General features: G+C 37.2%; 1 gene segment (V, D, J or C); it reads left to right on the forward strand.

Annotated features, from left to right (window-relative positions):
- Positions 1-7,298: 7,298 nt before the first annotated feature.
- Positions 7,299-11,853, forward strand: part of LOC107158405 — a 14,386-nt gene continuing 9,831 nt past the window's right edge. Inside the window, 2 exon segments of the V gene segment in view lie at positions 7,299-7,429; positions 7,522-7,824. Of these exon segments, the coding sequence occupies positions 7,372-7,429; positions 7,522-7,824 (361 nt within the window).

Below are 11,853 nucleotides of genomic sequence, written 5' to 3' on the forward strand. Positions count from 1 at the left end.
ATATATATACAGAATATACCACCCAACATCAAGTGGATTCACTTTTTTCTCAGCAGCACATGGATCCTTCTCAAAAATAGACCATATATTATGTCACAGGGTAGATCTTAGCAAATACAAAGGAGAAGAGATATTACCATGCATTTTATCTTATCATAATGGAATGAAATTGGAAATCAATGATAAAATAAGAAAGAAAAATTCCTACATCATATGGAGAATAAACAATATGCCACTGAATGAACAAAGGGTTACAGAAGACATCAAAGAGGAAATTAAAAATTCTTAGAGGTAAATGAAAACTCAGACACAACATATTGAAATCTCTGGGACATTATGAAAGCAATACTAAGAGGAAAATTAATTTCATGGAGTTCATTCCTTAAAAAAAGGAAAAACCAACAAATAAATGACCTCACACTACATCTCAAAGCCCTAGAAAAAGAACACATCAGAAGCAAATACAGTAGAAGGCAAGAAATAATTAAAATCAGAGCTGAAATCAATGAAATCAAAACAAAAGAAACAATCAAAAAAATTGACAAAACTAAAAGTTGGTTCTTTGAAAAAATAAATAAGATTGATAGATCACTAGCTATGCTAAGAAAGAGAAGAAGAAAGAGAACACAAATTGCTAGCATATGGAATGAAAAAGGCAACATCACAACAGACACTTCAGAAATACATAAGATAATTAGAAATTATTTTGAAACTCTATACTCTAATAAAATAGAGGATAGTTAAGTCATCGATAAATTCCTTAAGGCATATGAGCTACCCAGATTGAGTCAGGATGATATAAACAACCTAAAAAGACCAATATCAAGTGAGGAAATAGAAGAAGCCATCAAAATATTACCAACCAAGAAAAGCCCAGGACCGGATGGATATACAGCAGAGTTTTACAAGAACTTTAAAGAAGAACTAATACCAATGCTCTTCAATCTATTTCAGGAAATAGAAAAAGAGGGAGCACTTCCAAATTCATTCTACGAGGCCAACATCTCCCTGATTCCAAAACTAGATAAAGACACTTCAAATAAAGAAAACTTCAGACCAATATCCCTAATGAATATGGATGCAAAATCCTCAATAAAATTCTAGCAAATCGGATACAAAAACATATCAAAAAGATAGTGCACCATGACCAAGTGGGATTCATCCCTGGGATGCAAGGCTGGTTCAATATACGGAAATCAATAAATGTTATTCACCACATCAATAGACTTAAAGATAAGAAACATATGATCATCTCGATAGATGCAGAAAAAGCATTTGACAAAATACAGCATTCCTTTATGTTCAAGACACTAGAAAAATTATGGATAACAGGAAATTACCTCAACATGGTAAAAGCTATAGATGCTAAACCTCAGGCCAGCATCATTCTAAATGGAGAAAAATTGAAGGCATTCCCTCTAAAATCTGGAACAAGACAGGGTTGCTCTCTCTCACCACTTCTATTCAACATAGTTCTTGAAACACTAGCCAGAGCAATTAGACAGAAGAAAGAAATTAAAGTCATAAATATAGGAAAAGAAGAACTTAAATTAGCACTATCTGCCTATGACATGACCCTATATTAGCAGACACAAAAAGTTCAACCAAGAAACTTCTAAAACTAGTAAATGATTTCAGTAAAGTGGCAGGATATAAAATCAATATCCATAAATCAAGACCCCTATATATCAGTGACAAATTCTCTGAAATGGAAATGAGGATAACTACCACATTCACAATATCCTCAAAAAATACCTGGTAATCAACCTAACAAAAGAGGTGAAAGATCTATACAATGAAAACTACAGAACCCTAGAGAAAGAAATAGAAAAAGACCTTAGAAGATGGAAGGATTTACCTTGCTCATGGATAGGTAGAATTAATATTATTAAACTGACCATATTACCAAAAGCACTTTACAGATTCAATGTAATTCCCATCAAAATCCCAATGGCATTCCTTTCAGAAATAGAAAAAGCAATCATGAAATTTATCTGGAAAAATAAGAGTCCCAGAATAGCTAAAGTAATTCTAAGCAGGAAGAGTGAAACTGGTGGTATCGCAATTCCAGATTTTAAACTATACTATAGAGCTATAGTAACAAAAACAGCATGGTAATGGTACAAAAACAGGCTGGTAGACCAATGGTACAGAATAGAGGACATAGAGACCAATCCACAAAATTTCAACTACTTTATATTAGACAAATGTGCTAAAAACATGCAATGGAGAAAGGATAGCATCTTCAACAAATGGTGCTGGGAGAACTGGAAATCCATATGCAACAAATGAAATTGAATCTCTTTCTCTCACCATGCACAAAAGTCAACTCAAAATGGATCAATGAGCTAGGAATCAGTCCAGAGACTCTGAATCTAATAGAAGATAAAGTTGGCCCTAATCTTCATCATGTGGGGGAAGGCCCCAAATTCTTTAATAAGACACCTATAGCACAAGAGTTAAAACCAATAATCAACAAATGGGATGAATTCAAACTAAAAAGTTTTTTCTCAGCAAGAGAAATTAATATGTGAGGTGAATAGGGAGCCTACATCCTGGGAACAAATTTTTATCCCTCACACATCTGATAGAGCTCTAATATCTACAGTATACAAAGAACTCCAAAAGTTAAACAACAAAAATAAATCAATAACCCAATCAACAAATGGGCCAAGGATCTGAACAGACACTTCTCAGAAGAGGATATACAATCAATCAACAAATACATGAAAAAATGCTCACCATCTCTAGCAATCAGAGTAATGCAAATTAAAACTACTCTAAGATACCATCTCACTCCAATAAGAATGGCAGCCATTATGAGGTCAAACAAAAATAAGTGCTGGTGAGGATGAGGGGAAAAATGTACACTCATACATAGCCGGTGGGAATGCAAATTGGTGGAGACAATTTGGAAAGCAGTATGGAGATTCCTGGGAATGCTGGGAATGGAACCACCATTTGACCCAGCTATTCCCCTTCTTGGACTATACCCAAAAGATCTAAAAGAGCATACTACAGGGACACAGCCACATCAATATTTATAGCTGCACAATTCACAATAGCTAGATGGTGGAACTAGATGCCCTTCAATAGATGAATGGATTAAAAAGTGGCATTTATACACAATGGAATATTACTCAGCACTAAAAAATAACAAGATCATGGCATTTGCAGGGAAATGGATGGCATTAGAGCAGATTATTGCTAAATGAAGTTAGCCAATCCCTAAAAAAACAAATGCCAAATGTCTTCTCTGATATAAGGGGAGTGACTTAAAATGGGATAGGGAGGAAGAGCATGAGAAGAAGATTACCAGTAAATAGGGAAGAGTGTTGGGAGGGAAGAGTGTTGGGAGGGAAAAGAAGGAAGAAAAGGAGTTGCATGGAAGATGGAAGGAGACCCTCATCGTTATACAGAATACATGTATGATGTTGTGATGAGGAAAAGAAAAAAAATTGTGTCACATTATATTGGATAGAGAGAAAGGATGGGGATGAGGAGAGGGGAAGGGGGGATAGGAAGGGCAGCAGAATAGAATGGACATTATGATTACTGTATGTATATAGGTGACTCTATGACCAGTGTGATTCTGCAATCTGTGCAATCAGAAAGAGAGAAATTATACCCCAATTCATTCAAATGTATGAATTGCCAAGATCATTGTAATGTCATGTGTAGCTAATAAAAAAATAAAAATAAAAAATAAAAGAGTATCATTGAATTAAACATGTAAATATCCACGATGTCTCTTCAGATTGTCATGTAAAATTGTGTTTTATTTTTTCTCTTTTATTTGCTTTTTTAAAACTTCTTATTCATAGACTCATGTGAACCATCTATGTGAATAATAAAATTCAGATGTTCTCCTTCAAGTGGAAGCAGTAAAAAATAAGTTTTTATAAGAAGTTGTCTTGCCCTGTATAAGATCTTTCTCAAACTTGATTTCATATTTCAATATTCCAAAGCCTTAGACCATAATGATAAAATTGGTTTATTTTACTCTTATCATAATGTCAAGCCTGGTTGAAAGAATAATCTATATTTAGAGTGCTTCTTGTCAGTAATCATAGACCTGCACTTGTGTTTAAATTAATGAAGAAAGATATTATAATGATAGACAAATATCCTCACTGAAGTGTTTATTCTTCTTATGAATAACCAGTGTATTCATTCATCTAGGCAGTAATCCACAGATTGGCTTTAGTGAATGGGTGAACTCATGCTAGCTGAGCATAAGTCATCATTCTTTTTGATTTCCACATGACCTTCAGGTACCTGATTTCACAGTGAACGTACTGTATCTGTATATATGTTTATTTTCACTTAATTGCCTTTGTGGAATACTCAAACCATTAAATAAATGTGTAACAAATTTCATTGCTACCTTAACATGCACAGTCTAAAAATAAATGAGATCTAGTGTTATTTCATGTGCTCATTTTATATTTTTATTTGTTGCTTAGATATTCATGACATGAGAGTATATTTAACATATTATATATTCATTTGTTGCAACCTATTTCAGTTTTGATACCTTTCTTGTGGTTGAACATGATGTGCAGTTCCACTCCATTCCATTCCAAGTTTTATGAGGAATCTCCATATGTCTTTCCAGAGTGGTTGCAGCAATTTGCAGTTCCACTATCATTTGCTTATTTTCAATCTGCAATTTTGTTTCTGAAACATTGGTCATTTTATATAATTAGTTTCATGTTGCTTGATGTAAAGAGTTCAGATATCTGGGTTCATGTATGGAGATAAAATTAGAGAGGAGGATGAGCAAAAGAAAACTCTGTATGTGTTGGTGGATTTGGCTAAACTTATGAAGAAGAGCAGACTTAAACTTCCTGATCTGCAGTAGAGATGATTTTTTTTGTTCTGGCTTTTTCTGCAATGAAGGGCAACTGGAGCTTGTCCTGTAGAAAGAAAGAATCTAAAGGACATTAACAGTCATGTACTTCACATAGTTGTATGTGGACGTGAAGAAGTGAATTTTTATTAAAACTACAGAAATTCGCAAAGGGGCTGACAGTGTCTATTTCTAAAAAGTAGAGGAAAGAAGGAAGGAAGAAAGGAAAAAAATAATGATAAAACTTTAATATATTAAACTTTAAAATTTAAATTACTTTCTAATGCACACATTTTATGTATAACTTATTTTAAAATAATCTATTAATCAGAAAATGTAAATTATATTTTAATCTATATATTATTACTTTATAAAAGTAACAATTATTAGATTCCACAATACACACAATATATCTTATCCCAGAAATAAATATATTTGTTTCATATTAGTTCTGTCTATATTTAATTACAAAATGTGCTGGAGATAAAAAACACAACCTACTATGAGATGAATTATGTTCCTAAGTATGGAAGTTTCTAAGGCCTAGAATGACAGTTGTTGCCTATCGTGGCATCTAGAAGTGTCAAAATTATGAAAAAATATTCAACATCTCTAGCAGTTAGAGAAAGGAAATTAAAACTACATTGAGATTCCATCAGTTACAATGAAAATTAGAACCCAGTTACAATGTAAATTAGCCAGTTACAATAGAAATTGTAACAAATGTTGCCAAAGTTGTGGGGAAAAATGTACACTCATACACTGCTGGTTGTACTGCAAATTGGTGCAAAAATTCTGGAAAGCAGTATGGAGATTCCTCACAAAACTTGGAAAGGAATCACAGTTTGTTCCATTTACTCTACTTCTTGGTTTATACCCAAAGGTCTTAAAATTGACATATTAGAGTGATGCACCCATATGGATATTTATACCAGTTAAATTTACGTGAGCTAAACTATAAAACCATTCTAGGTACCCTTCAACAGATAAATGGATAAAGAAAATGTCCTATACGTACACAATGGAATATTAGCTAGCTACAAAGATCAATGAAATTATGGTATTTACAAGTAAATGAATGGAACTGGAGACTATCATGTTAAGTGAAAAAAGTGAATCCTCCAAACCAAAGGCTGCATGTTCTCTCTGAAAGTGGGTGGTAACTCAAATAAGGGCAGGGCTTAAGGATGAATAGAAATATTTTGGATTAGACAGAGGGTAATGAAGGGAAGGGAGGTGTTACAGGAATAGGAAAGATAGTAGAATAAATCAGACATGTGCTCGTATGCGCATTATAAATATATGACCAATGTAATTCTGTACCATATGTAACCAGAAGAGTGGGAAGTTATAATCCACATATGTGTAATATGTCAAAATACCATCTCTTGTCATCTATAACTAATAAGAACAATTAAAAATAGAATAAAAGTTTTTAAAAATTCAGAATATGATTTACTTCCTCAGCTGCAACCACACGAAGCCTTGTAAAATGCACTGAAACCTATTGGACAAATTTGAACAAAAGGCTGATATTCATGTCCACACCACCTCCATCCCTCCCATTGCCTAAAATAGTGCATTCCATCCATGTCTAAAAACATACATGAGTCCTGTTTTCTAAGTCCTTTCAGGATCTACAGTCCCTGTTGCATTTCATGTAGACAATGGTGGCTGAAGGTATATGGCTGTGACAGACTCATAGTCACCACTTGCAGTGTCACTTGCTGACAATAGGGGTTACAAACATGTGAAATTAGAAAGTTTGAAAACATGCATACATGTAAGTATCTTCTAAATGGCATCAAAAGGCTATTCATAAGATTTTGCCACTGAGTTCCTCACCAAGTACTAGGTGATAGAACCTTTAGAACAAAGATTTGTGCTGTATTTAATAAACTAGATGCTACCCTGCAAGATGATAAAACAAGAGACTTTATGTTTGCCTGCTTAATTTTGATCTGAGAAGAATTTATATCAAAGACAACATTTAGTCCTGTCCAGGAAACAGTCAAGCGAAGTATGCATAAATTCAAAATGTGGAGTCAGAGGAAAGGAAGAAGGCATATCTGAGGTAATGAGGAGGCCACAGAAGGGGCTGACTCTCCTGGCCACTAGTAAGAGGCAGTGGGGATGCAGTGGGATTGTAGGACTGTCTCAGGGGTTCTGATCAGAATGTCACATGATGATGTGTTTGGGCTTGGACAACAGGGGGCACTGCAGACCAGTCAAGAGGATTCAGGAAATAACCAGAATGTAATGAGCCACCTGGCCCTGCCTAATGCTCTCTTGTTATGGCTCACAGCTGTGAACTCCCACACCCCTAAACCAACCCAACTCCACTCCTGCATACCTTCTTGGCATCTTTATGTAAAGGAGTCTGAACCAGGACCAGTCAGAAAACAGGGAGAAATCTATTTGCATAAATAATCCCTCCCCTTCTCAGAGTATGAAGAGGGCAAGGGAGAGATTTGGGGGAAACCTCTGTTCAGAATCAGGAACAGAAGTTGGAGCTCAGGATGACCTTCACAATGGCCTGGTCCTGTCTCCTCTTCACATTCCTTGTTCAGTGCACAGGTGACATGATATGGAGGAGGGATAGGGTGTGGGAGTCCTGAATCTACTCTTGTTGACAAAACTTATGCTCTCCATGTTTCTCTCACTTCCAGGGTCCTGGTCCCAGTCTGTGCTGGCTCAGCAGCCCACAATGTCTGGGACTCCAGGAGCGACAGTCACCATCTCCTGCACTGGAAGCAGCACAAATATTGGGAATAGCTATAATGTGCACTGGTACCAACAGCTCCCAGAAACGGCCCCCAAACTCCTCATCTATAGTAATAGTAATCGACCCTCAGGGGTCCCTGATCGCTTCTCTGGCTCTAAATCTGGCAACTCTGGCTCACTGACCATCACTAGGCTACAGCCTGAGGATGAGGCTGACTATTTCTGTCAGTCTTATGACAGTAGCCTCAGTTCTCGCACAGTGCTTCAGGTTCATGGGGAAGTAGGACAAAAACCCCTTTACCATCTGTCAGGAGGGCAAACACCCAGCAGCTTTGCGCAGGACTGCACTCTGAGTTTTTCTGCTACCACTATTGCAGGCCCAGCTGAATCTCCTGGCACTTCTTTGAGTGAGGACTTTCTTGTCCTCTTTCCTCATAGTCATTCACAGCAGCATGCTCCTAGGAAAATATCTTCTAAAAAACATAAATTCCTGCTTCTCATTAGTTTGAGGAGCTAAACATGATGTTGTAGTCTCTTTGCCTTGAAGTTCAGGTGATAAGGCAGCCAGTGCAACCCTGGTCACCTCAGACTTGCTCTCTGATGGGAATTCTGTGGTTCCACCTTCCATTTTTTTTTTCCATTTCCAGGAATTCTAGAACTGTATCTTCTCCTTTGCCCTCATTATGTATATCTGTGATTCATGTTTTAGCCTAATTTTATATAAGTTTCCTAACATTCAGTATTTGACAGACAATAAAACACATATAAATTTAAACTTTGAGAGATTTTGAGATATTTTCACACCTTTGGGAATATCAACACACTCAGGCCAAGGAATCTAACCACCAGCACACAAAGCCCCCTTTGGCCATTTGGAATCCTCCCTCCATCTCTGCTCAAAGAAACATCCAGAGAGGATCCAACATGGTGGCGGGCGCCGAGAGATCAAGTCTATGACCTCTTCAGCTGCATGGGCATAGGGAGTCTTAAACCATCTAAATGCTGTTTGCTCAGGATCACTAGGCAATGATGAGCTATCGTGGATCTGGGGCAAACAGTCTGCACCTCTCAGAACACACACCAAGCTCAGATCGGCTGAATTCAGGCTCCCCTTCGCCTGCATCTCACAGACAAACCCAAACCGCTGTGACTCAACGCTAAACAATCCCGCTGAAACAACTTGTCGGCCCCTCCTGATCCTGCGGAGGTTAATACCAATGGAGCCTTCATAGGCAGTGGCCACAGGATTGAGATGGGGCTGGGGAGAGCCGGTCAGGACACACCTGTTGCATCGGACACCCAGCAAAGGGAACGAACTGTCGCCATTTGCATGGGATACCACCATGGCAAAGAACTGACCTCACCAAAATGCAGCGGAGGAGATAACTTCATTGAAACCAGTGGTGGCAGGTGTGTAACCCCCTAGCCCTCCCTCTCCACACAGCGGGGAAACCTCAAGGGCCCCTCCCAGCTCTCCCGTGAGTGCCATAGTCAGACTGAGGGAATCAGGAGCATTGCGGGATCTGCAGTGCGGGACCCTGGGCTACCACTCCCACCAGCACTGACAACTGAGGTCTCTTGCACCAGCTACCAGGGGCATGGCTACCAGAGGGCAAGCAAAATATGCTGAGGGTTCTCAGCCCCACACTCCACAACTTTAGGGTCTGAGAGAATGGCCAGCAGGGAGAGTGTACCCAGTCATACAAGAAAATAGGGCTCCCGGGAGCAGCAGATCTGGCATGTAGCAAATATTGTGGTGAGCATCACCAGTGATTGGGGCCTGGCTGGAGGAAAAGTGGGGAAGTGACTAGACACAAGAAAAGGCCCTAGGCACTCAGGATTGGGGACCCGCCCAGTCGAGGGGAGGAACTGCTTCACAGTGATTGATTCCTGCATATGGAGAGGAAAAGCCGGGCCCAGTGGACACAGCTCCACCTACTGGAAGAGAAGTTAGTCGAACTCTAAGACTGCATTTTAATTATTTTTTTAATTTTTATTTTTTAATTTTTTTATATTTTTTAAATTATTTTTTAATTTTTATTTTTTTGGTTATTTTTAAAAATTTTTTATTTTTTTTATTTTCTATTTTTTTCTTTTGTCTTTTCAATTTCCTTATCCCCCTTTCATTGAATTTTACCTGTTTACTCTCAATCTCTTTAGTGACTTCTTCCCTTCTCTTCTAATAACTTTTCTCCCAAACATCATGATGCTGTTTATGTGTAATTTACTAAATATGTATAGGTTAATGTTCCGAGGAGTTCTATAGTGCTACCAAGTCCCTAGCTACCCCCAAATACTCCAGACTGTTCTCCTGTTAATATCCCTCGTTAGTAGAGCAACCTTCCAAGGTTGCCAAGAGATACCAACCTCAATACCAGCACATCATTCCACCTAAATATTAGTCCCAAGACCAAACCACAGACTGCTATATGCCATCAGAATCCGTACACAGTTTAGGAAATGAATGAATCTGCATTAAAGAGCAACAAAACTCATCATCTCTAGTCATAGTCTACCATCACAAAAGCGAGACCCCAGAGACACACAAAACCAAATAAATTTATAGGAGTAAACAGTAACTCAGCAGTCAAACAGAACAAGAAGTAACATGAGCAGCATGAAAAAGCAAGGAAGAAAAGGGGTACAAACAATTCAGGACAGCATAAATATTCAGGAGGACCTAGAGGCATCAGAAAAATTGTCAAATAAAGAACTCAAGGAATACCTTAGACAGATGGAATGGAATCTTAAAGAGGATATGAGACAGCAAATTCAAACAATGAAAGAGCACATTCAAAATGAATTATATAAACAGATAAAAGAAGCAAATAAGCATCTTTATCAGGAGATAGAGATTATAAAAACAAATCAAACAATAATTCTAGAAATGAAGGAAACTATAAATCAAATTAAAAACTCAAATGAGAGTATCACTAACAGAGTGGAGCAAGTAGAAGCCAGAACATCAGATAATGACGACAAAATATATCATCTTGAAAAGAGTCTAGCCAACTCAGAAAAGCTGGGAAAAAATCATGAGAAAAAACCCAAGAGATATGGGATAACATAAAAAAAAACAAACTTAAGAGTCATAGGGATAGAGGAAGGTATAGAGGTTGAAACCAAGGGAATGAGCAACCTATTGAATGAAATAATTCTAGAAAACTTTCCAGATATAAAAAAGGAAATGGATGTACAAATTGTAGATGCATACAGGACACCGAGCATACAAAATCACAGTAGACCAATGCCAAGACACATTGTTATGAAGATATTCAATATACAGAACAAAGAGAAAATATTAAAAGCTACAAGAGAAAGGAGGCAGATTACATTCAGGGGTAAACCAATAAGGTTAACAACGGATTTTTCATCACAGACGCTGAATGCGAGAAGATCCTGGAAGAACGTATTTTAAACAATGAAAGACAATGAAGGCCAACCAAGAATTTTGTATCCAGCAAAATTAAGCTTCAGGCATGACAACGAAATAAAAATATTTCATGATAAACAAAAGTTAAAAGAATTTACAGCCAGAAAACAAGCATTGCAAAGCATCTTGAGCAAAACACTACACGAGGCAGCACTGAAAAACAATAACCAAAACCAACAATGGAAAGTAACTCAGTAAAGCCAGAGGACCGGGAGAAGCTAATCATGGAGAAACAAACCAAATTAAAAAAAAAAAAGATAAATAATGGAATATGGCTGGAAGTACAAACCATATACCAATAGAAACTCTAAACGTTAATGGCTTAAACTCACCAATAAAGCGACAAAGGCAGGTAACATGAATTAAAAAAAAAACAAATCCAACAATATACTGTCTCCAGGAGACACATCTGATTGGAAAAGCCATACACAGGCTGAAGGTGAAAGGTTGGGAAAAAACATACCATGCACACAGTACTCGTAAGCAAGCAGGGGTGGCCATCCTCATATCGAATCAAATCGACGTCAAGACTAAGTTAATCAAAAGGGATAAGGAAGGACATTATATACTGTTAATAGGAACCATTCACCAATAAGTCATAACAATTATCAATATTTATGCACCAAATAATGGTGTTGCAACATTCATAAAACAAACTCTCCTCAAGTTCAAGAATTAAATAGACCACAACACAATAATAATGGGTGACTTCAACACACCTCTCTCACCATTGGACAGATCCTCCAAACAAAAGTTGAATAAAGAAACTATAGAACTCAATATCACAATCAATAACATAGACTTAACTGATATATATATATATATATATATATATATATATATA

Source organism: Marmota marmota, unplaced genomic scaffold (genome assembly GCF_001458135.2).
Source record: "Marmota marmota marmota unplaced genomic scaffold, marMar, whole genome shotgun sequence".
In the NCBI taxonomy this organism is placed as follows: Eukaryota; Metazoa; Chordata; class Mammalia; order Rodentia; family Sciuridae; genus Marmota; species Marmota marmota.